The 26,578-nt window shown below is 39.4% G+C and overlaps 1 protein-coding gene across 1 annotated transcript in view; it reads right to left on the bottom strand.

Moving 5' to 3' along the window:
- The window catches only part of FGD6 (FYVE, RhoGEF and PH domain containing 6), a 106,471-nt gene that overhangs the window by 9,815 nt on the left and 70,078 nt on the right, over positions 1-26,578 (bottom strand). Inside the window, exons 9-17 of the mRNA XM_021687529.2 lie at positions 11,719-11,769; positions 10,352-10,410; positions 10,197-10,268; positions 9,445-9,513; positions 8,862-8,945; positions 7,817-7,896; positions 1,865-1,967; positions 1,216-1,362; positions 301-403 (exon numbers count right to left, since the gene is read on the bottom strand). Of these exons, the coding sequence (XP_021543204.2) occupies positions 301-403; positions 1,216-1,362; positions 1,865-1,967; positions 7,817-7,896; positions 8,862-8,945; positions 9,445-9,513; positions 10,197-10,268; positions 10,352-10,410; positions 11,719-11,769 (768 nt within the window). The remainder of the gene's footprint in view (positions 1-300; positions 404-1,215; positions 1,363-1,864; positions 1,968-7,816; positions 7,897-8,861; positions 8,946-9,444; positions 9,514-10,196; positions 10,269-10,351; positions 10,411-11,718; positions 11,770-26,578) is intronic.

Below are 26,578 nucleotides of genomic sequence, written 5' to 3'. Positions count from 1 at the left end.
CAGATAGATAAAAATGATTTGTAAAGAGCCCACAGTTGTGAAACTAGAAACTTCAAAATTACTTGAAAGTTAAAGTTCCCTTGTAACTGTTTTAAAGCAATTTCACCCTGTAATTACATTTCTACAATTAGTATCCTATGAGTTAAGAAAGCTTAATTAAATTACGAAAGCAAAATTCTTAATATTTTGAGATGAATATCACCAGTCATATTGCTAATGCACCTAAGATGATTCTTTCGGAAGGGTGTTTGAAAGCATCTGGGAATAAAGGAATCTGTTAAATCTTTACTTATATATTACCTAGTTTCTTCAGTTCTTGGAAACAGTGTTCACATACTCTTGCTGGTTGATTTTTCAGGTAATCTAAACCATATTTATTTGATGAACAAGCTTGGCATACAATCTGAAAACACATTGGAATTATTTTATTTAGAATAACCTCAGCATCAAACCACCGACTATGCTACAACAGATAATGCTATCTACCTAGAGTGCTTTCAGTACCTTTTCTCAGTCACTGACTCTAACACCTCTGTGGAGGTCAGGCCTATGGTGAACTCACACACATCACCACCCGGGAAGATGAAGAGGCGACACACTACGACCAAGTGCTAACTCCATAAAATAAAATACTAAAAGCATTGACATGTGCAAAATGTTTAGAACCATGCGTGGCATGCACGAAGTCCTCTGTTAGCTGTATTTATCATCACCGACGTTGCCTGTCATCATCGCTAGGTAACCATGATCACGTCTAACTGTGCCTCCACCAAGTGTCTGGCCCTCTACTAAATGCTCCCTAAAGAGGCCCTGTTTAATCTTCCTGGTAACTCTCTGACATCAATGTTACCATGCTCATTTAACTAACGAGGTCACGAAGGCTTAGACACCTTACTGGCGATAATTTCAACACTGAAAGTACTTCTATTAAATACTTAGTATCTAGATAAAGGTAGTTTAAATAATTATCAGTAAATGTGGGAGTCTAGTTAATTGTGAATTTTTTTTTAATGAAAATTATCTATTATTGACATTCTACAATACCCTTGGTAGGTAGGGGTAAGACACCCTATGCCTAAATATTTAGAGAAAATATCATCCATGATTGGGTATCTTCCTTCCCCCTGCCGTGATTTACAGGAGGAAAGATGCTTCCTCACTATGTACAGCCTGGAACTAACAATCACAATGGAGATGGGTGTGAACTTCTCTAACCTTCCCACAGGCCCGGCAGTGGTGTCTTCTCCAGGTGAGAGTAAATTCACTTGTGCAGATCATACACATTGTGACTCTGATATCAGGGATCCAGATGGGAGCCTTTGATCCAAGAGGACTAACTTCCTCATTATTTTCTGAGTCAGCCTGTGGAAGAACAACTTTTCATTACTTCCATGCACATGGAGTGCTACAGAATTGAGCCTTTTTTTTTTTCTTGGGGCAATGAGGGCTCACAATGCTGATGGTGTCATTAAGGACATGGGATGAATGATGGGCTATTATAGTTGTCATGATCCCAGGATATTAAGATTAGCGGTATCCTAATAATCCTTGCTGCAAAATTAACTTAAAAAGATACCTGTGGTAGTGCCATGACAGCTGATTAGTTTCTTCCTTAAATTATATTGTATTTCCCCAATTTTTTACAATGAAGTTTTACAACCAGAAAAAATATGAATATGCTGTATGTTATCACAGACTTGCAGTGAGACATTAACAGGATATTTAGCTCTGAAATTATACCCACACATGGATCTTTCTATGAAACACATGTTGCTTTTCTAAACCCCTGGGAAAAGTTTCTTTAGGGTAAAAACTGTTTGAAATGCACTGAGAAAAAAAAAAAACAAGAAGGGAAAGACAATACCTCATCAAGACTCCTACTAGGACAGAATGTGATTCTTTTTTTGGCATACTCTTCTATTGACCTGGAAATCGCTTCTAGCCATTCATCCCTTTCTGTGGCAGAACTGTTGGGGGCAAAAGAAGGTTCCATCAACCAGATGTCAGCTTTTATTCTTTGCCTTTTTCTTCCTTCTCTTCCTCCTGCCATGGCAACAGATGCCACCGCCCTCCCCAACAATGCTAGTCACAGGCAGGAGCTCTGAGGTTCGTAAGCACAAATAATCAGAGCAGGCATTAAAGAACACATGGCATTTTAGCAAATACAATGCTTTTTTTCTTCCCCAAAGTATTGTTTTATACTTTTGAAGTCTCTTAAATGTGAAAGTTTTTTTGCTTGGTTTAAGAGCTAGTCATACAATTAATAATTATGGTTATTTACATAACCAGGGAGTTTCCTGAGATATAATCGTAGAATTTAAAAAATATTCCAAGGAATCAAGTTTCAAATCCAAATTTACAACATGGAATACTAATTCTTTTTAGGTTACTAAATATTACATAAACTTCTAGAAAGGGCACTGGAGTAAAGGAAACGTATATTTGGTACCACAGACAGATGTTTAGGGAGTGGGTAACAAGGGAAATCCCCTACCTATTCCGCCCATCCTGCTTTCTGTTTCTACCCTCAGGTCATAAGGAGCTACAGGGTTCAAATCTAGACAGAGATAGGCCAAATAGGGGGAAAGCCTGCTCAGAAAAAGGCATTCTTGTTCTGCTTTATTGTAACCATATCTCCTCCCAAAAAAACTCTGGTGACTCCAAATCATTGCTGGTATCATCCACACATTCAGTTTTGAATACTCAAGAGTGAGAGGCACATTTTAGGTTGTGTGTATGTGTGTGTAGACAGACTTTAATAATCTCTCATAATAAAATAAAATCTATCATAATAATGGGAATGTGATTGTGTAAGGAAATGTGTATTTGTTTTAGAAAGGCATATGAAAGTATGTCGGAGCAAAATGACCTGATATCTGCGATCTGTTTTGAAATACTTGAGAAAAAAAATTATTGTGGCAGAATCTTAAGTAAAAAAAATTATTATGGCAGCAATTTTAAGTTTTGAAATACTTGAGAAAAAAAATTATTGTGGCAGAATCTTAAAAATCAAATACAACAGCTCTTATTTCTCTAAGCCAAACACTCTACCATTACTGTCCAACTAGCTGCCATTTATTCAAGTTACTACGTGTCAGCCAACTGTGCTAAATGCTTTGCAAATGTCATCGCATCTCATCCTCAGAGCTACCCCATGGAATACATATTGGATCTTACATCTCCTTTCCCCAATACCATCACTATCACCAACGAGCACCATTTACAGATAAGCAATCTGAGGATTTGAAATGTTAGACAATTTGCTTTAGACAACAGCCTACGTGACTTGGTATCAGACCCAAGTGTGGCTAAAGACTGAACCCTTCACCACCGTGTGTCATTCATCTCTCTTCTCTGAATTACGCTATGAGAATATATGCTTAAGCTTCCAAGTAAACCTTCACAGAATACTGTCCCTCCCTCTCTCTCCCCTTCCGCCCTTTTCAGTGGAAGAGGTAAAAGAAAGCAGAGAGGCAGATGGTTAATTTGAGAATTGCCGTCTGATTTTTCTGGAGCCCTGGGAGCATGTGGAATGTGATTTGACTGTGCAAATCATGTCACATATGCTGTTCTTTCATCTAATCATTCCTGGCTCTCTCTTGTGTGGGGATCTGCCAAAACAATGTTTACCAGCTCTTGATAACACATTTCTCACAGACCACACACATTTGCCTGCAGTACGGAGTGGAGACTCTAGGTCTTCTTTTGTAACACAGTTAGCAGAAGAATCAGCACCTTCCTCAGTTAAACTCACTTAAAATGCAGTTAAACCAAGTATTCTTTTCTTTATGGAATGTGTACATTACCCAGAAAGCAAATTTGTATTAAATAAGCACCATTCTCCCATTGATGGGGATGCATTCCAAAAAACCTCCAATAGAAGGGGTTTCTGGTATGTTAGATCTTGACACACTATTTACTCCTTGTGTAACTATGGAATTCTATTCTGAGGTCTAAAGGCCACATCACTTCATTTCAATTCATCTGAGTTGCATTTAGTGGGAGCCTACCAAGGGCCAGGTACTAAGCCACGAATCTCACATAAAAAACATACCACTTGTAAGGGCTCATATCTAATTGAGGTGAGACACAAAAACAAGTAATTACTGCATGATACAATAAAGGTAAGGTAAATGAGGAACAGAGAAGCAGTAAATTACCTTATTTAGGTAGCAGGGAAAGCTCTGCAGAGGGGATGAGTATGTTAGGACTGGAAGAACTGAGGAGTTCAACAGGGAACCTTGTAGTGTCTCTGTGCACCTGTATTCAGCCTCCTAGCTTTGGTTATTTTCTCTAAGCTGATGACTCCCAAACATATGCCAAGTCTGGGCCCCCTTCTGACCTCTAGATCTTTACAGCCACTGCCTCACTGATGGCTCCATTTTTTTTTTTTTTTTTTAAGTAGGCTTCATGCCCAGCTTGGAGCCCAACTCAGGGCTTGAACTCACGACCCTGAGATCAATACCTGAGCTGAAATAAAGAGCTGGACGCTCAACTGACTGAGCCATCCAGGCGCCCCGATGGCTCCATGACTGATAGGCACCTCATGGTCGACATGCACATCTCAAACTAAATTCCTGATTCTTCGCCCAACGCTGCTCCTCTCCTGGCGTTCCCTATCACAGGGAATGGTACCACTACCAGCTCAGGGTACGAGCCAGAGACTCGCTCTTAATGCCTCTGGCTCTCAACCCCAATCAATCATCTCCTTTACCTCCCCTTCCAAACCATTTTCCACCTACCAACCAACTTTTAAAAAGGCCAATCTGATCACATCATTCCCTTGTACAAACCTTTCAGTGGTTTCCTGTGGCTCTTTGGCTCAAGACCAAAATCCACAAGTTTTGCCTCAGCTTTCCCCTGTCCCTCCAGGCTTACCTTGGCTTTCCCCCTCATTCTCTATGTTCATGCCATTCTGGTCTTTCAGTTCTTTTAATCTGCTATGCCCTTTCCACCTTAGGGCCTTTGTACACATTATTCCCAATGACCAGCAGCCTCTTCCTTTCCTCTTTGCCTTGCTATCCAACTCTTATCTTTTATAACTCAACTGACACAGCAGGTCTTTCAGGAAGCTATCTCTGACTGCCCTTTCTCCACCAAAGGTAGTTCAAGGCTCCTTGTTTTACAGCCTCATAGCACCGGGTAGTTTTCCTGTAGTTTTACTACTTAATCACAATAATAATTGATTGTGTTGACATTTTGCTAAGCGTATGTCTTCCCTAACAGACTGCAAGGTCAGGGAAGGAAGGACCCTTTTAATTCTCCACGTTATCCTGATGCCTGGCACAATGCCTGGCCTAGGGTAGAGGATCCACATTACTTACTGAACGAAGGGATGAATTCTAGGCAGAGGCAGCTGCCTGTGCAAAAGGCAGAAGGATGTGAGGTAGGCTGGCATGCATGGAGAATAAGCAGATCCATGCTGGCAGTATACGCCATGCTCTGTAGCGGGTGGGGGACAGGGCGAATGGACGGAAATCAGGCTGGTGAGGTAGACAGGACCCAGATCACAGGAGGACCTCTCATCTCCTTCCTACAGGTTATACCGTACCCGCTCGCTGTGGTTGGGGGCGCTCAGAAGAAGAGCATGGAACACTGGCGGCATTCAGCATGCAACAGTCCCCTTCCCCCAGGCCACTTTAATCCTCCCTTGGAAATTTACTCTCCCTTTATCAAGAACTTTCCGGTTTTCTCGTTCTTCCTGTGGAACCCACGTTCAATCCATCAATAATCCTATTAACTCTACCTGACTCCGATCATTTCTTACCATTCTAGTCCAAGAGAGCATCATCTAGCTTCCTACCTGGTCTCCCAACTTCCAAACTAGTCTCTGATGGTCTATCTTCTACAAAGAAGCCAGGGTCCTCTTTTAAAAATATACATGAGATCATACCAATTCTTAGTTTAAGACCCTCAGATGGTTTCCTATCACACATAAAATTCCAAAGACCTTACTAAGGTCTAAGAGGCTGATCTGGACATCCACATATTTACCTGAATGGCAACCAAAGAAAAAAGGACTTACCATCATTTCCTAAATTACTCAGTTTTTAATAAAATGTAATTATTTTTACCAAAGCATATTTTTAGTTAGGATATTTACGTGCAACTGAAAACTTGACTTTCCTGTAGGTATTTTCTCTCTGGATATTTGAAAGTCACTTTCTTGATTTTAAGAACCAAGCTTAAGTATTTGCCAGGAGCCTGCTACATAGAGACTTGATATTCCTGGCACTTTTGTTCAAATTCAAACAAAACAAACAAACAAAAAAGGGTCTCAGTTCCAGGTGACCAAGAGTTTACCATCACTCTCCAAATATTAATCTGTAGGATGCTTCAGGTACCCCCCCAGAAACTGCTTTGCTTTGGTAGTTGGCTTTTGACAAACCTTGAACAAAGCCTATTTGTCTTCTCTCATCCCCAGATCTGGTATCAGGCACAGTGGCCATTCCATTTCAGAAGAGTAACAATGACCCAGGGGGCTGCTTTTGTCCTGAGTATGGGAAGTCAGACATTTGGTCTGAGTCCTTGACATCCATGGACATAGGCAATATGATAATGGTTGAAAGCATGACTTTCACTGTCAGATATACCTAGGTTAAAATTTGGGCTCCACTGCCTAGTAGTTGTATAATCTTAGATGTGTTATTTAACCTTTCTGAGCCTGTATTTTTCTCATCTGGAAGGTCAAGACAACACCTACCCTCCTAGTTATCATGGAAATTAAAAGAGAAAATAAATGACAAGTTCAGCATTGTGCCTGATGCCAGGTAATAAATGGCTCCAGTTAGGACTCCAGCTGCTACTAAGAATTCCAGTTGATTTTACTGGTACAGACACAGTGGGAAGCAGGGTGCCTGGGTTCAAATCCTGGCCCTGACACTTAATAGTTGGATGGCTTTTTTCACCATAAAATGGGTATAAAATTAGTAAACTCACCTTATTAGGTTGTTATGAAGATTTAATGAATGAAAATACAGAAAGTGCTTCAGATAGTACCTGGCACAAAGTAAATGCTACATAAGTGTTTGCTACTATTTTTATTGCATTAAAGGTTACGTTTGAGAGCTGCTGAGACTTGCTATCCAGATCCAGCAGTGGAGCATGCTGTGGCTGTTGGTGTCTCTCCCTACACCAGCCAAATCCTGCCAAACATTCACTTCTGCCACTTGGCCAGTAACTCAGTAATGTATACGTATGAGTCATACAGCTTCTGGTTTCCTTGGCACTTGATTTAAATAATGGTAATATATTTTGATTTACACATAGTAAGTCACTGCAGGTTCCATTTTGAGGCAATGTGGTATCATAAATAACAACAGATTTAAAAGTAAAAAATTTCTATTTGTATCCTGATTTTGCCAGCTATGTATCATGAAGACAGCAATTCACTTTTTCTCTAACTTAGTCTTCCTCATTTTTAGTGAGATGACAGTACCTAGTAGGTTTGTTATGACCTTTCAACGTTACGTGAAAACTTCCTAGTGAATTATAAAGCACTAGGTATCTTTAAAAACATTAGGTGCCATTGTAAAAGTTTGAAGTATTCACTAAAAAAAAAAAAAAAGATCAGCAAGGCACTTTTCAGCATTATTATTCTCTTCACAGAACATTTTTACTTTTGTGCTTCAAACACATTACTGGATCAGCAATCAGACATTTTACCTACATGGTAAGTCAAGAATAAACTCCATGGTTTTAGGACTGAAAAGAAGGAAAAAAGAAAGTAGTAGTTAACCTAAATGTAAAAAATGCTGGAGATGTATGACCCTGTAATACTGGCAAATGTTCACATACACAGATTTTAGAAATTTACCTGGCTGAGAGGATAAAGGAGCGTTCTACACTTTCAATCTTTAGTTCATTCTGATATGCTTCTTGGGTGGGTTTTCTGACCTTGAAGAAAGCAAAACAGTTTGAGCAAATTCAGCCTATTGCAAATCTCCTCTCTGAAGTGTAGCTAAAACTGCTCAATGCCCTGGCTGCTGTCAGCCACCACCAACCTCCATCCTCAACTTTATGTACCATGACTCTCCCTCATCTGCTCTGCATGCCAGAGTTAAATGCCTATATATACATAGGCCCAACTTTCCCACCTTCAGGCCTCTGCTCACGCTACTCCCTCTATCTGGAATGCCTTCCCTGCATCTCAGTGTGGCCAAATGTGACCTATTCTTTAAGGCTCGTGGCTCTTCCTCCAAAGACTTCCTCAATTCTCCCTGTCTCCTCCACCAGGTCCCACCGAAAGCTGCACATTCCTTATTGTCTGAACTCCCCCAAATTTTTCTTTTTAAAAAGATTTTATTTATTTATTTATTTAAGGAGGGGGTGGTGGGGCAGAGAGGGAGAGAGAATCTCAAGCAGACTCCGCACTGAGCGTGGAGCCCAACTCTGGGCTCAATCTCACTACCCTGAGATCATGATCTGAGCTGAAGCCAAGAGTCAGACGCTTAACCAACTGAGCCACCCAGGCGCCCCAGAACTCCCCAAAACGTTAACTGAAACTTCACAGTGATATTTATTACTGTCTATTATCTTCCCAACTAGTTGCTAAGCTCCTGGGCGGGGGGAGGGGGACTGGGTGAGGCAGAAACAAAAACAATCATGATTCAATCCATCTTTGTATTTTTTTTTTTTTTGCCAAATCTATTACCATGATTTGTTTATAGTTCTCAATAAATACCTCATGATTAAATGAATGTATGTGTGAACAAATAACTAATGAATGAATAAATGAACATATAAACGGTAACACAGAGAGAGAGAAAAGTCAGGGATGTGAGAAAGATGATTATCTTAGGGCTTCTTCTCTAAATATATTTGGGTTAAGAAAAGAAGTATCTTCTAACAGACGCACAGACCTTCATTCCAGCCAATGAAAGCATATTGTTCAGTTTATACATCCCAGACTGCACTGGTGTTGTATACAACAGGGCATCATTAAACTGAAAGTAGAAATATTTCATAGAATGAAGTAAAGCAACAAATGTCAGCTACCAAGACATTGATAAGACTGAAATAAAGGAAAAATACTACTTTTTTATTAAAATTTCTCTGAATAAAAACACTTATGTCTGCTTAAACTATGGCCATCCAGAATGCTTTATTAGAATTATTAATAAAAAGGCAATTTCTAGAAAATGTGCTTTCTTTCCAAGTTCTGTAACAGATATGTTTTCTGAATTCTAAATACCACTAAAGTATTACAATCAACTTTTCTAAGTTAGGAATGACATAAACTGAATTCAAAAAGGAAATAATTTCCTGGCTATGCATCATAAAAGAACTTTTTTCTCCATACTTGAAATGCAAGTAAGCAAGACAGTCAGCCAAAGATCCCACTAAAACTCTCTGAATGTGTAAGCTTATCTGTCATATACAAATGTCTCCTATTAGGCAATTATCCCCTCCTGTGGCTCATCAGAAACACACATGGCCACTTACCAGGAAAAACACTCGGGGCTGCATGACTTTCCGAGACAGCTTCATCAGAGTTCCTTCTTTGAGAAAAACCTGATTCATCCAAACAAATGCCCATTTAGTCCCACCTTACGCAACTACAATATGCATATAATTTGTTTTTCAACTTTCTTTCTCCAGAATTTTTTTTGGAGGTAGGATTGGGTGGACATAATTTCCACGTGACTTTTTACGGTCACGGTTTCTTCTTAAACCTTTTAAGTAGTTGGACAAGCCGGCAGAGTTTCATAAATCCAGGACTGGTCCCAGGGGTACTATGTGGTCTGAAATGTAATTGACTGAGCCAACATCCTGACAATTGCATTTTGTAATTTTCCTGAATTCATTCCGTAGGCCACTTTTGTGCTCTATGAGGAGAACCAAAACACCAATTTTGTCCTTCCCCTCATAATCCCCTCTTATGTTAAAGATTTTAAATGAAGTTGTCTTTAAAGCTGTGTGGGGTCAGTTAGTATTACACAATAAAATGATCCTATTTAATCAGATACTCTGTGGGGTCCCTTGCCATTCTCCTAATTGAATTGGACTTTTTGTCACAGTGACTTAAATCATGAATGTTTTGAATGGATAGAATGAACTTAAGAGTTGATCCAGATCGAGTCAGTGGAGAGTAACAACAACAAATAACCTGTTTTCATAACTGAAATACAAAACAGCTACAAGAGGTGTCTAAATGCACTGCATTAAATTTGCAAAAGGCAGTCTAAACCACTTACCCGTCCAGGCTGCACTATTTCATGGTGTCCATTTAAGCTGTACTGAATCTGCATAAGCTTCTGAAAGTTGTCCTACAGAAAGAGAATATGTAGCATATGAAGGCCTGGACCCCCAGGTTCAACAGTATGCCAGCCACTGAAATCGAGATACTTACTCCTTGCTTCATGGTGTCATTGGCATGGTTGGCAACCTCTATAACGACAGCAAGGGCATCTAAAATGTGTAGAAACAGAAGGAACACCAGGTTAGTCCAGATGGCTAGATGGCGAATTGGTAGCAACAACCACTGGAGGAGCTCCGTTAACTTGGGGTAGGCAGAAATATGGACGATGAGGTCTGATGAGGGCAACAGCAAAGGACAAACAGGACTCATGAAAAAAAAATGAGCCCGAGAAAGACTTTAAGGGAGACATTATAGGCACTATGTATCAACAGTATGAATGTCAGGCTTGCTTTGTGCTGAGCTTTGATTAGCCTGTTGAAGCTTACAAGGATAAGGAAAGGATTTCACGTGGAAGTTAAGGACCATTCCAGTATGAACGGCCTTGGGAGAGAAGTACCCTGGGATAGGAAACCAGAACTATGAAAAGTGATGATTTAGAGGGTCAGGGCTTAGCTGCCTTTTCTTAGTCTGATCTCAAGAGGGAAGAAATGCCACAAAGAAGCATACTAGGCCTTAGGAAGTGACATGCATTACTTTGTGAGCTAACTCTTGGTTTTGGGTCAGTCATGATCTCGGGGTTGTAGGATCGAGCCCTGAGTCGGGCTCTGTGCTCAGCGCAGAGTCTGCTTGTCCCTCTCCCTCTGCTCCTCCCCCCACTCCTGCTCTCTCTCTCTAAAAAAAAAAAAAGTAGAAGTAAAATGATTAAGAGAACAAATAAGAATCTCTACAAAATGGGTTAAAAACCTGTTCCATTTTGTAATCTGAAAATATAAAGTATGCACAAGAAATGTGATAAAAATTCATAAAATTAATGGGGTGGACATGGACTTCAAATTAGAGCCAGTGATATACCTATAGCATTTGAAAGAGGTACTTAGGGGATAAATTGAAAGAAACACTATTATCCTGAACAGAATTAATCCCTGTGTGTGTATATGTGTAAGATACACACACACACACACACACACACACAGTGGATTAACCTGTGAGTATCAATGAGTTCCTTGTACTGTAATGGAAGTTTTCCTTTAAGTGCTACTAGGGGTGAGGGGTAGAAGGGTGGTAAGGCAATTGTCCAGCATTAAACAGTCCCAGAATATGCTATTTTAGACTTTATCCTTGATTCGTATAGTTTGATCACTTCACGGACTCTGATTTTAAAGCCTGAAACCACCTTGCGATCAACTGGTTCAATCCCTGCTTTTCAAGCAACAGTCATCCAGAGAAGGTGAATTTACCACTGGCACAGAGTGACTGAGCAAAGTAGGAACCTTCCTCACTCCAGACAATGCTGGGTCCCATGGCCAGCTGTAATATAAGTACTTCTGCAACATATTAATACCATGAAAGTTATTTACCTTGAGTGTCTCTGTAATCTCCAGAGTCCTCTAGAAGATTTTTCAAATAATCTAAAAGAGGGAAAGGATTATAATACTTAATAAAATAAAGCACAAAGGAAAAAAACATTTCATCTTTCTTATTCAATACGTCAGTCAGTCTTGTTGATTAACATAGGTACTAGTTCAATGTGTGCTAACTTTCTAAAAAATGTGAAAGAATAAAGCCCGGAGATGCATTTGAAATCAGGACACAGGCTCAGAGGTAGAAAGAGCATCAGGGGTCACACTGGTCATTTTCAAGAGGTATCAGGTTACTGAGCACAGGGCCTCACTGAAACCACAACCTCTTTGTGGCATAGCTAGGACTAGAAATCCAGGTCTCTGATGCCCAGTTCAGCACTTTTAGTCCAACACAGATGAAATGCCTTAATTTCAAATCAGATGTATGTCCAGTACAAAATTCTAAGCATTAATAGACTGAACGCCTAAGGGATTTGTCAATCTAAGAGTCTAACAATCAGAGAACAGCAGAGGAATACAATACATATGTCTAGAGCAGTGGATCTCAAATGGGGCAAATTTGCCCACCAGGGGACATTTGGAAATGTCTGGAGACATTCCTCATTGTCACAACGGAAAAGGGGATGCTACCGGCATCTAGTGGCTACAGGCCAGGGATGCTGCTAAATATCCTACAAATGCACAAAACAGCCCTACAACAAAGAATTCTCTGACCCAAAATGTCAATAGGGCTGCAGTTGAGAAACTCTGGTCTCGATGAAGCTGGTCTTTAAATAAGCTATGTGGTATATAGTAGTTCTTACAATACAGAAAAAAAATTAAAGCAATAGGTTATATTTTATAAGTCTTTAACAGCAAGGAATGCCATGGGATCTCAAGGTACTTCATTCTCTGTTGAGAAATGTTCGATGGCTTCCCATTACCTCTCAGAACAAATTCTGAAAAAAAATCCCAAAAAACAAAAACCACACACACACACACACACACACAAACCCCAAAACAAATTCTGTTCCCTGGAATTTAAATTACCCCCACTACATGATCCCTACTGACTTTTCTGATTTTTTTCTCTACTACCTAACACAGGCCCTTTGTTCTGACCAAAGTCTGACTCTGCATAATGCCTTAAATGCTTCCCATGTGGTCCCTGGCTCCATACTTTTTGTCTCTAATGTTCCCTTCTACTGAATCCTTTTCTGTCTCTGCATATAAAAATTCTACTCCTATTTTTCAAGGTTCATCTCAAATTCCTTTTCTCTTATCAAACTTCCCATTTAAAAGAAATATTCTCTCCCTTTGAATAATAGATTACAGTAGTTACTTTATGTCTTCTATCATTTTCTCATTAGATTCAAAGCTCCTTGTGGGCAGGACCCATATCTGATTCATCTTTCTATTCCTCGCAGCACTTAGCCAGGGCTTTTGCATACAGGGGACAAGAAATGCTTAATGAATAAAAATATAAATAATTTTCTTAGACCAGGATTGTGTTTGGGTAAAAGGCAATAAAGGCTGAAACCAATCCTAATGCCAGTGGGAGTTGAGAAAATTAAAAGAGGAAAGGCATAGCAAGAGACTGCACTTTTATCAGAATCAATCTCCATTCAGCAATATTATGGAACAGGTATAATTTCATGCCATGGATTGATGAAGTCATGCTCAAAGACACAAAGGGAAACTTGGATGTTAGTGTCAGCTTTTTAAACTCAATAGATGATACACACAAACACACACACCCCACTGTTGAAACTCTGTACATCTTTGAGACAGTGATACAAGAACCTGTATGAGTCTAGACATGCACATTATAAATATCCACCACTGGCAACAAGCCCTGGAGAGACACTATGTATGAGGACATTAAGCTTCTGTACACCACGGAGTAAGTTTGATCTTGCTGGAGACCATCACTAGCAATTTAGCTCTTAAAGCAATCTGAATGCACAAGTTGGAGAGTACGCTACAAATCACATGGATAAGAAAACCACAAAAATTAACAAAATACATTTATTACACATTAGACTTTGCCTCACCTGGAGATGAAAAATTAACTTAATTTCACTCTGACCCCACTCAGAATGCATTCCATTCTGAGTGGAATCTAACAATCAGAGAACAGCAGAGGAATACAATACATATGTCTAGAGCAGTGGATCTCAAATGGGGCAAATTTGAGAGCATCAGGGGTCACACTGGTCATTTTCAAGAGGTATCAGGTTACTGAGCACAGGGCCTCAGTATCTGTGAGGCCATCTTCGGTGAGTCCAAATATTTAACTTTTCTACGAGAGTGATGGGGCTAAGGAGAAAAATGTACTCTTCTTCCTACATGTTCTCCGTATCTAGGATGTCTCATTAATCAAAAGTGAGGTTCCTTAAAGCCTCTGGTGAGGTGAAGAGTGTGGAAAGGAAAGCAAATTTACCTAAGTATCAGATTAATGTCAAGTTCCTACTTTGTCTTCAACTTTTGTTCTTTAATAGAGAAATATACCCAAGAAAATGGACACATTTCTCTAAACAAAGAGAGCTCTGTGGAAGATGTCCGTATTAGGAAATACTGACCTCAGAATCATGGGGCTGAGCCTGATAAGCCTCTGAGTTTCATTTTCTTTCCCTGAGCTCAAGTTCAGCTGCTGCCTGCTATCCTGAACTTTAAGGAACAGAGTGGAAATACACAAATGAGCTGAGCGGAAAACCCACCACTAACGTGTTGCAAAATCATGCTTTTAACCAAGGAGGTAAAGCAGTTAGGCTTACTTTCTTGGCCAAATTAATTTCCACTTTCAATATCCAATTTTCCAAAACTGAATTTTAGAAATTCAACTTTCCAGTGAATCCATCCACCCATCTATATTTCCAGGGCACCTTGTTGCAGGATATCATTTTGAGAACTTCTACCTTTTCCAGGAAGACAAGACTATGACCCCCTCAGTTCAGAATCGCTCAGTGCCTTAACTGCAGAATGAGAAGAATGTGACCGATCAGCCTCTGAGTCAGACGGGAGGAGCAGTGAAACCACCAGCTGCCCCAGTGACTGTTACAACCCAGGTGAAACCCAGGAACAGAGACCAGACAGACAAGTTTGCGTTAGTCATAGGGAATTCTTACTTCGTACCATTTAGAACCAAGTATCCTGCATGAGTTTCCTGAGAAACAATGACAACAGACTAGTCATTTCGATGTGCCATGTTAGACTTACAGTATTCCATGACTTTCTTACTTTTGCCAAACCAAACTGGGCATTTTTAAAAACTTCACTAATAAGAAAATGCTTCAAATGCTGCTAAGGTTATTTATATCAAAAGACAAAAAGTTGATTGCAGTGTGCACGGGCGCCATAAAGTGTACTTTCTGGCCACCAGGTGGCATTGTTGATTAATAAAAGTTAATTAACCCCTATTATCACCATTAGAAGCACAAAATTAAGCAAAACACAGCATGTGCCTCAAGAGATATGCAAGTTAACTTTGTTCTCATATATGAGGCCCAGAATGAAAGAATAAGGACACAGCAAATACTACATCTTGTGAGAGATCTAAGTTTTTTTTATATTTATATATTATATTACATATTATTATATATTATATATTATATTATATATCATATATATTATATATTATATTATATATTATTATATATTATTATTTTTTTATGTTTATAAAAAAATAAAAATAATAGTCCTAGTAAGCCTTATCACCCTGATTACCTAATCAAAAAATAATCAACTTAAAGCAGAAAACTGTTCAGAAGTACATTAACCCTTCTTAAAAATGAGTCATCTGTGGGATTCTGGGACATTTTAATTCAACAACACCCCGCCAGATTCCTGGACTGCGTGCTGAGAAATGGTCCGTGGCCGAGCACATAGGAAATGGAGCATACAGGACAGTAACCTTCCAAAGTCAAGCGTTTTGAATTTGAGGACGTGTCTTCCTTTGTATTACCCACATTTCTTCTTTCCTCCTTCAATATGTAATGAGATCAGTGACACATCCAGAATTATGGGATCCCCAGAAAAGTAAGTCTAGTCAATAAGCTTCTTTGTCAAAGATTCAAATTTTAAAAGAAGCACCTAAGAACGGGCCTGACTCCTAAAACAGAGTACAGATTATTTTAAATACCAAAAATAAAGATCAAGTGTTATATTGCAAGACATACTGCTGCCATTTTCAAGGCAGCTCGGTGAAGTGGTCAAGAGCCCTCATTGGGAGTGAGAGGATAGATTCTTAACCGTCTAGCTACCTCTAGCTGTGGCATGTGACTTTGGCCATGCCCTATAGCATTTCTGTGTGTCAGTATCCTCATACATAAAATAAGTAGGGTGGACCAGATTGGAAAACTGTAATGATTATCATTCTAATAGATTATGAAGCATATATATATTTTTAAAGACTTTATTTGTCATAAAGAGAGAGCATAAGCAGGGGGAGCGGCAAGCAGGGGAAGAAGCAGGCTCTCCGCTGAGCAGGGAGCCTGATGTGGGACTTGATTCCAGCACCCTGGGACCGTGACCTGACCTGAAGGCAGATGCTTAACCAGCTGAGACACCCAGGCGTCCCTATGAAGCATATTTTTTAAAAAAATTCTAAAATGCAAAATAGGAAATTTGGAAAATTAAATAATGGAGAAAACTCAAACCATGCACATCTCTCTAAAATAACTATTATGATTTAAAATTATTTCCTTCTGTTTTTATAAATGTTTGATTTCACTTAATTTTAATCATAGGTAGGATTTTATAACCCCTTCTAGTATTCTAGCCCACATGTTTTTTTTTTCCCCACAGGAGTAGCTGAATACTATCCCATGACAGGGATATATTATTCGCTACTTAGGTATTCTATTAGACTTTTAGGTCATTTTAAAGTTATCTTGTTGGGGCGCCTGGGTGGCTCAGTCGTTGGGCATCTGCCTTCGGCTCAGGTCATGATCCCAGGGTCCTGGGATCGAGCCCCGCATTGGGCTCCCTGCTCCGCGGGAGGCCTGCTTCTCCTTCTCCCACTCCCCCTGCTTGTGTTCCCTCTCTCGCTGTGTCTCTCTCTGTCAAATAAATAAATAAAATCTTAAAAAAAAAAAAAATTTTAAAGTTATCTTGTTTTGGCTGTTGTAAATAGCATGGCCATATATCCTAATTTGCCCATAATGATTCTGCTGTATACCTATTGCCCACGCAAAACTATAAATAATGCCCTTTGTACTCTTGAAAGTTAACAGGCTTGAATAATAATAAATGAGTAATAAACTGTGTAATCATTTTAATTATAAGTAACACTGATCAGTATCTTGATATATTTATCTTTTTCCATAGGTCAGACTATTTCCTGATCAGTGAGAATAAAGGTTTTTTTTTAAAGTACTGATAAATATATCATGAGAAACCCTCCTGAAGGGGGGATATACCAATTTAAAATGTCATTATAAAGACATGAGAGGGGCTCCTGGGTGGCTCAGTCGTTAAGGATCTGCCTTCGGCTCAGGTCATGGTCCCAGGGTCCTGGGATCAAGCCCCACATTGGGCTCCCTGCCCAGCAAGAAGCCTGCTTCTCCCTCTCCCACTCCCCCTGCTTGTGTTCCCTCTCTTACTATGTCTCTGTCAAATAAATAAATAAAATCTTTAAAAAAAAATTAAAAAAATAGAATAGTGGAAAAGTATCAATATTTTCTTTTATAATTTCTTTATTTTTCTGGGCTTAGAAAACCATGTCTCCTCCTTTCTCGATCCTTAAGAGTTTTAATAAATAACACATTTTATTTTTTCCTGTTTTTACTATAGTTTACTGCTTTATATTTAGTTTTTATTTTAATTAAGGCTTTTTTTGAGAGCAGTTTCACATTCACAATAAAACTGAGGAGAAGGAACAGAGATTTTCCACACACTTCCTGCTCCCTCACATACACAGACAGCCTCTCCCATTATCAACATCCTCCACCAGAGTGGTACATCTACTACAACTGATGAGCCTGTATTGACACATCATTATCACCCAGAGTCCACAGTTCACTCTTGGGGTTGTACATTCTATGGGTTTGGACAAATATAAAATGACACGTATCCATCATGATGGTATTGTACAGAGTATTTTCCCTGCCCTAAAAATCCTCTGTGCTCTGCCTATTTATATTTTGATTTTTAGTGTATCCACTGACATATGAATCTGAATTTTTCAAATTTTAACAGGTTATTCAATAAACAGTCCTTTCTTTTTCTACTATCTTATACTTGCTACTTTGTCATACATTAGATTCTTATTAACAGGGTGTTTTTTAAGTTATCTCCCTATTCTAATAATGGAATAATTATTTTTCAATCAATAGATCTATTTTTGTAATGGTAGTATATGCATTTTTAATTGTTGATGTTTTATTTATTTATTTGTCAGAAGGAGAGAGAGAGCAGGTGAGCACAAGCAGGGGGAGTGGCAGGCAGAGGGAGAAGCAGGCTCCCCGCCGACAAGGAGCCCCACGTGGGGCTCGATCCCAGGACCCTGGGATCATGACCTGAGCCGAAGGCAGATGCTTAACTGACTGAGCCACCCAGGCATCCCAGGAAAAGGTTTTGCTCTCATAAAGCTTCTATATCCTAATAGGAAAGGACACAATTATTATTGTATTTACTATGTGGTCAGACCAAGCAAGTCACTTAGACTTGCTTAGACTCAGTCTCGACACAGTCAAGCCCCACTTAAAGAAGTTCTTATCCATATTTGGTTCTTACCGCCCTGATTTATCAACAAAGAGCAAATTTAGGTTTAGGGAGATAAGTGTATTTTTTTTCTACCCAAAGAACAGCCAAGAGACGAATAAAGCAAATATAAACACCAAAGTGAATTCAAGTTTGACTGAATTTCAGCGTTTCTTCAAGTGGATGTAAGCCCAAGACTCTGACAAACACTTAAGAGGAAAACTCTTTAGCAACACAGTCGGCTTGCTAGATCTTTAGCAAGGCAAGTTCCAGAAACAGAGGCATTTAGCTACCTGCAGGGAATCTGAGTTAAATATACACTGAGAATTGGAAAAAGAATGGCTTTGTAGGAATGCTTATGGGTAAGATTCTGGAGATCTGTAGCCGTGGATGGGCAAAACACAAAAAAACAAATAATATTTTCACTAACCTCTAAGTGAAATACAGAATTTCCTTCCACTATGAATGTAGGCAACAAACCACAGTATTATCAATGATACCAGTGACGTTACCACCAGAGAAGTCACACGTGTTTTGTATCACATTACAGATGTTGCACGTTTCTCAAAACATTGTTTACCATCACCACTATATCAAAGTCATGGGAGTTCTTAGATCTACCACCGGATCTTCTTATTTAATGCATTACTAAAGCAGCAGATTAAAACTATTTTAGTAACTGCATTTCAGGCCAACTGGTTTCCTTTTAGTCTTATGGATTTTATTCTGTAACTTAAAAAATTATTCTAAGAGATCCATAAGCCTCACCAGATTGCCACGGAGATCCAGGCACAAAAAATGTTAAGAACCTCTGTTCTATAGAGAAAGTGAGATTACACTTAAAAGCTGTAATTTAATAGATCAGGCAAATAAGACATGCTTATATCCTAAAGTCTTCCCATAGTACTAAATATTTATTTATTTCCACAGTACCAAAATATTTCATGGATATAATTGATTAAGTATCATCCCTCAAAATACCTTGTTCACAACTACAGTTAAAAATTAATTGCAACAGGGGCACCTGGGTGGCTCAGTTGGTTATGCGTCTGCCTTCGGCTCAGGTCATGATCCCAGGGTCCTGGGATCGAGTCCTGCACTGGGCTCCCTGCTCGGCAGAGAGTCTGCTTCTCTGCCCCTATCCCCACTCATGCCAGCTCACTCTCCCTTTCTCTCCCTCTCTCTTGCAAAAATAAAAAGTCTTTAAAAAATTAATTGCAAAAGAAACAAGAGCTGACCTAATAACAAAGGGAATTCTCAATATCATCACCCTCCCATGTCACATGGATGGAATTGCCTTACACCAGGGTCTTTGGGTTCTTCAGAAACGAAATTCCTTGGCTGGTGCCTGGAACAGCCCCACCTTTCATCAAGTTCTGCCCTAGAGAAAGTGTCAGAATGACTTCTGCTAGAGACAATTAGCCCTGGGTTAGAAAACAAATACTTGCTAAAGCACAAGTTTCATTTTTCGGTAAGGATTTTTTTTAAAAATCATGCATTAATATGATTCTGACCTTTTCTCGAATCTGCTTATTAGTCCGTTCATAGCTCAAATTAATAGCTTCAGAACACTCTAACAGATGTTTTTAATATCCCATTTTCTACCAACATGGGAAATCCTGGATTTCTAAAACCTAGAGGGAGTTAATACCATCCCAGACTGAAGGCAAAGATTACAGGAAAAGTAATATAATATGTCGTTAGTCACTTATAACATAAATATTTTGAACAAGATCAAAGAAAACTACCTGATCCAAATTTAATCAAAGTTCAAAGGACTGTTTTTTTCCCCCTAAATATAGAAATGGAAAAGATATTTCAGAGGAATTTTTAAATTATGTTTTTCATTTTATTTTCTCGACATGATCCTCACTGATTCAACTTTTTTCAACACCACTGTAGTAACTTTCCACAAATAAAAGCTTTTTTTTTTCGTTGAAAAAATTTATCTGCCTATAACACAGAGACAAAAAAGATCTAAAAGGATCATAGTCATCTCTGGATGGCAGAAGATAAAGAGGGGCTTTGTTTTATAATACTTATATATTTTTTAATAGACACAAAAGATCCCTTTAAAGAAAAAAAGGGAACCTAACAAAAATAAATCCTCAAAATATACTCACTCAAACAAGTGATGAGATCAGTTTAATTTTCAGGACTTCAGAAGAAGAGCTCGGTGGAAGCCTGACTGGTTGGGAGTGGCTCTAAAGAGGACTACAGGCTCCATCAGAACAAGGACCACCTTGGTGTTTGCCAGTGTATACAGGTGTCCAGCTCAAGGTCAGCCCATATAAATATTGATTAATGAAAGAAAGAATCTGACCTTGAGGACAGGATTCAGGAGAGAATAAAAAACTACTTTTTTTTTTTTTTTAAGATTTCATTTATTTATTTGACAGAGAGAGAAAGAGCACACACATGCAGGGAGAGCGGCAGGCAGAGGGAGAGGGAGAGGGAGAAGCAGGCTCCCCGAAGAGCAGGGGGCCCGATATGGGACTTGATCCCAGTGTCCTGGGATCAAGCCCTGAGTCAGGCTCTCTATTCAGTGGGGAGCCTGCTTCTCCCTCTCTCTGTGCCTGCTACTCTGCCTACTTGTGCTCTTTCTCTCTCTGTCAAATAAATAAATAATATATATATATATATATATATAAAGACTACTACTACAGCTAGAACAAAGGAAAATGAGGTTTGGGAAATTCTGGGTTATAACCTATGGCCCCCATAGTGAATAATAAGGTTCACCCCCACCCCCTAAATTAAGACTTTGTTTTCTTAGAGCAATTTTATGTTCACAGCAAAACTGAGAGGAAGGCATAGAGATTTCCCATACGCCCCCTTCCCTAGATATGCATAGCCTTCCCCACTATCAATATCCCCCATCAGAGTGGTATATTTGTTAGAATGGATGACACATCACAACCCCCTCAAAGCCCATGGTTTACATTATGGTTTACTCTTGGTGTTGTACATTCTATGGGTTTGGACAAATGACAAGTAACTCCCATTACGGTAGGGAGAGTAAGTTTTCAACCTTCCTAATAAGCAGAATTAAAGTAGGTCTGTGAGAGAACAAAAAATATTGACCTCTGCTCCCAATTCCTGGCACAGAGCTGCTAAAACCCTTGTAATTTTTAAGTGATAACAGCATTAGGAGCATCTTTTGTCCTAACATTTGGCTTTGACCCTAGTGCTGACAGAACTCCTAAATCTCCTGGAACTATCTAGGTGATAGGAGTGTCTTTTGTTGTAATGAGGTGACTCTGGGTGGGCTCCAGAATACCTCCTAGATAAGGGCTGGTCCTTAGAAAGATCAAGCCAGGATTATAAACTTGGAACTTTTAGCCCCATTCTCCATCCTACAGGAAGGGGGGAGGGCTAGAAGTGGAGTTGATAATGGATCATGACCACATGATGAAGCCTCCATAAAAGTCCCCAGGTGCAGGGTTTAGAGCTTCTAGTCACTGAGCATGTGAAGTGCTGGGAGAGTGATGCCCAGAGAGGGCAGGGAAGCTCCAAGGTCCTCTCCACATACCTTGCTCTATGCACCCCTTCCACCTAGATGCTCACTTATAACCTTCATCCTATCCTTTTGTGATAAACCAGCAAATGTAAATAAGCGTTACTCTGAGTTCTATGAGCCATTCTAGCAAATTACCAAACCCAAGGAGGGGATCAGGAGAGCCCAGATTTATAGCCGGTTGATCAGAAATTACAGGTGACAGCCTGGGACTTGCGAACGGCATATGAAGTTTGCAGGGGGCAGTCTTGTGGGATTGAGCCCCGAACTCCGTAGAACCGGACACTATTTCCAGGTAGATCATCCTAGAATTGAAACAAATTATAGGACACCTCGCTAGTGTCAAAGAGAATTGCCTGGTGTGGGACAAAACTACACATCTGGTGTCAGTACTGTGAGAGTGATGGTGGTGTGTGAGTAAAGGGGTATCCTTAGAAAAGAGATGAAGTGACAATGTGCCAGGCTACATGGGGGTGGTGGCGGTGCTAAGAGGTAGCACGACTAGAAGGAAGATATTGCCACAATCTGGCGTGAGTTTAGAAAGGCCTGGTCTAGAACATAACAAGGGAAATGGAAAGAGCAGGAAGCAGAGGCGGGGGAAACCTCATTGGCAGATACCACAACAGAAGAACGAGGAGGAAAGGGAAGCATTTCAGAGTCCTTTCCACAATTTTGTGCCTGGGTAACTGGAAGGGTGTTTTTAACTCTTAACAATTTATTGACCCATTCATCCATCCAAGATTCAGGGGATTCTCAACCTCGTGAAAAGGAACAACGTTTAATTCCCTAAACCTTCCATCTCAGTAGAGTCCCTGTTATGGGCCAGAATCTATGCCAGGCCCAGAGTCAGGATAATAAAGACAGTCTCAACACTGAAGAGATGAGGAAGTACATAAGCAGAAGTAAAAAATTAATGCTGCTCCTATAACAGCACCTGTTTCCTTCCATTGCTTCTTCACTGTTGCCTCATGCCCCTAACTCTAAGTAGGTTGTGGGTCCCATGCAGATTTCAAGATCTGGCTAGATCCATTTGCCTTGAGTGGCCAATATAAAGGTAAAATTTACAAGTTTTTCTACTTAAATTAAGTAAATTACTTACTTTATTTTACCTTTTTTAAAAAAGATAATTCTAATCTTAAGCATTCATTATACGACATATACATTTTCTTTAATCCTATTTTAGGTTGAGCTTAAAAAAGTTCTACCAGGAATTTAGTCGGAAGTGTTTTTACTATGAAAGCCTAAGTAGAATACCCAGTTGAAGCCCAAATTATGTCCGGGAAGAAAACACTGCAAGACAATAGGATGGTTGTCTGACTAGCAGGGGCAGGTCGCTGTATCTGGGAATTTCCAATTACCTCTCTCTAAAAGCATTCCAAAAGAAACTATCCTAGCTTATCTGTACTTCATCTCTACATTTTTCAATCTTCTCCTCTTAAGAAACCAAGGCAGGCACAAATTTACACTGAGTCAGGCAGCGATTCTTCCCCTTGTCTGCCTAAAACTCATTAATAAATCAAAGTTGTCAAAAGTTGCCCCAAATAGTCTCACTGTTCCTCTCTGCTCCTATATATTCTGTGCACTTGGAATTACTCCAAATTCTAAAATGAAAAAGTTGGGGGAGGGGGGAAGAAAAGGAAAGTATTTACCCCACAAGGTTGTTCAGAGGATTAAAACATTGAGCTTGTTTATCCAAAGATGAGGACCCAGTTAACTATCATGTTTAAATAGATGCAAACTTAAAGACTTAAAATCCAACTTCTAAAAATTTAAGTGCATGGACAGGGGGCACTTTGATAGCAACTGTAGAAATATCTTCCAAAGTAGGGAGCAATCAGAACATCGCAAAAATGAGTACTGGAAAATCAGAATTTTAAATAAAAATATGAAACAAAACCATAGTATCACAACCTCCATCTGTCCTTAGGATTACATAACCATACGTACACTTCCATCAATACCATTTGTGTAGTCTTGGGAAGGACACTTCAACCTCTCCGAATGTGTCTTCCATTTAGAAGAAGACATCACCTCTGAAATTCTCTATCTCAATGTTGTCCTTCAGGCTAAAGATGTTTTGGCTAATGGGATGTTTCATTATTTGTTTATTTTTATTATTTTTAAAAGATTTTATTTATTTGAGAGAGAGCGCGAGCAAGTGAGCACACGTAGGGAGAGAGGCAGAGGGAGAGGGAGGAGCAGGCTCCCCGCTGAGCAGGGAGCCTGATGTGGGACTCAATCCCAGGACGCTGGGGTTGACCTGAGCCAAAGGCAGACGCTTAACCGAGTCACCCAGGCGCCCCTAATGGGACGTTTTAAACGTAGCTTAAAAGCAGCCAAAATTATTTTCTGAATGGCATCCAAGGTAACCCAAACTGACCCAGATAAATTGGGGTGCACTAAATGGTCGGTAGACTCACTCTTTGACCGCAAGGAGTTTATAATCAAATTAAGGAAGCACTATTCGAATTAGAAAAATATTAGCAAATTCACAAGAAACTGAATACAGTAGTCCCCCCTTATCTGTAGTTTCACTTTCTATGGTTTCAGTTGCACAAAGTCAACTGCTGTGCAAGTAGAGGCAGATGATGATCCTCCTAACACGTCACAGAAGGTCAAAGGCAACCTAAGGACACATAGTACCTATTGTCACTCACCTCCCTTCATCTCATCACATAGGCATTTTATCATCTCACATCATCACAAGGAGGGTAACCATAGTATGATAAGATATTTTGAGAGAGAGAGCACATTCACTTAATTTTTGTTATAGTATATTGTTATAATTATTTTATTTGATTATTATTATTAATCTCTTACTGTGACTAATTTATAAATTAAGCTTTATCATAGGTGTGTAGGTAGGGGAAAAAACAAGAGTATGCACACCGTATGGTACTATCCGTGGTTTTAGGCATCCATTGGCATTCTTGGGATATATCCCTGGTGAGTAAGGGGGAACTACTGTAAATATTTGCTAGGTCACATGGCACTAATAATAAGGGTCAAGGAGGACTGGAGTAATGAGAGATGGCTTCAAAAGCAAGGGGGGATTTCAGGTCAGGCTTGGAGGAAAAAGAATTTGAATCAATGAAAGAAAAGGCAAAGGATGAAGAACATGAGGTCTATGTTATTTCTTTACAAAGTCTATGTTCTTTTTTAAACGTTAGTCCTGACTCTGTGACCTTGACCAATCCATTTATCACCATTACCCTTCAGTAAATCCACAATTACTGAGGGTCTACCATACATAAATAAATAATGGAGATTTTCCAACTTAAAGAAGGGGTAAATGGCTTTAAGATTAAAGAAGAGGAAAGCTCAAAACTAAAACAACCCCAAGCTTACATTATGTTGCTATCATAAAACACATGAAATCTGTTCTCTAAAAAAAGAATTTTTTTAACTTGCTTTTGCTACTTCATCATTTCTCAGTTAAAACCAACCTCTTCATGAATCCTAAATTAAATGTATGTGTAACTTTTTTACTTAGATCAGTCATAGTGTGGGGGGAAATTTTTTTACATTAAAATTTCAGAGTCCTGCTCCATCCTTCTCTCATTTGAAACCACAGTAGTCTTTTGCCACTAAAAACAGTATTTCATTCCACAGCTGTAGAAATAGCCTAAGCCATTTGATAGCTTCATTTATGATACAGCATTGAACTTATCTAGCAAAAACACAACACATGCATTGGTACTTCCTTTTGTCCTGTGTATTCTAAATCTCTGCCAAAAGCAGAGGAAAGAAAGTACAAATGGACAGGATATCCTCAAATTATCTGGTTTGCCTTATGTCATTCCAGAGAAAAATCTCGTGTCTGATTCACAGTTAGAAATTCAAAGTAAACACTTGAAACACCTAGGGTAGTCAGGTCCTGATGCTGAAGGTAGACCTTCCTCAACAGCACTTTGTCTTTTATTTTTTTATTTTTTTTTTAAAGATTTTATTTATTCACAAGAGACAGACAGAGAGAGGCAGAGGGAGAAGCAGGCTCCCTGCTGAGCAGGGAGCCCGATGTGGGACTCGATCCCAGGACCCTGGGATCATGACCTGAGCCGAAGGCAGACGCTTGACCATCTGAGCCACCCAGGCGCCCAGCACTTTGTCTTTTAAAAGGCAACCCAGGAAGGCTTTGCCTAAAGGAATATCAGGAAATCCTGGCTTTCCAGCATTCACCTACTCTATCCAACATAGTTCTTGGCTTACGAGAAAGGATTAAGGAAAGGAGCATGCACACCATTTTTAAAGAATACCAACAGGAACCAAGTACATCAAAATCTATTTACATGATAAAATTACTACAGATTGATTTACAGTTGTGGTGGCATTTTGAGATTCTTACCCATTTTGACACAATTCTTTTTTTTATAAAGATTTTGTTTATATATTTATTTGAAAGAGTGTGAGCAGGGGGAGGAGCAGAGGGAAAGAGAGAGAGACTCTTAAGCATAATCTGAGCTGAGCGGGGCTCGACAACAGGCTCCATCCCACGACCCTGAGATCATGACCTGAGTTGAAACCAAGAGTCGGACGCTTAACCGACTGAGCCACCCAGGCGCCCCATTTTGTTATAATTTTTAATACACACTATATATATGTATATTAATTCGATGTACATGCACTGTATTTTTTTTTTTTTAAGATTTTTATTTATTT

The sequence above is a fragment of the Neomonachus schauinslandi genome, chromosome 5 (genome assembly GCF_002201575.2).
Source record: "Neomonachus schauinslandi chromosome 5, ASM220157v2, whole genome shotgun sequence".
NCBI lineage: Eukaryota > Metazoa > Chordata > Mammalia > Carnivora > Phocidae > Neomonachus > Neomonachus schauinslandi.
Note: the sequence above shows the minus strand (reverse complement) of the source record. Positions and strands in the feature narration are given on the sequence as shown.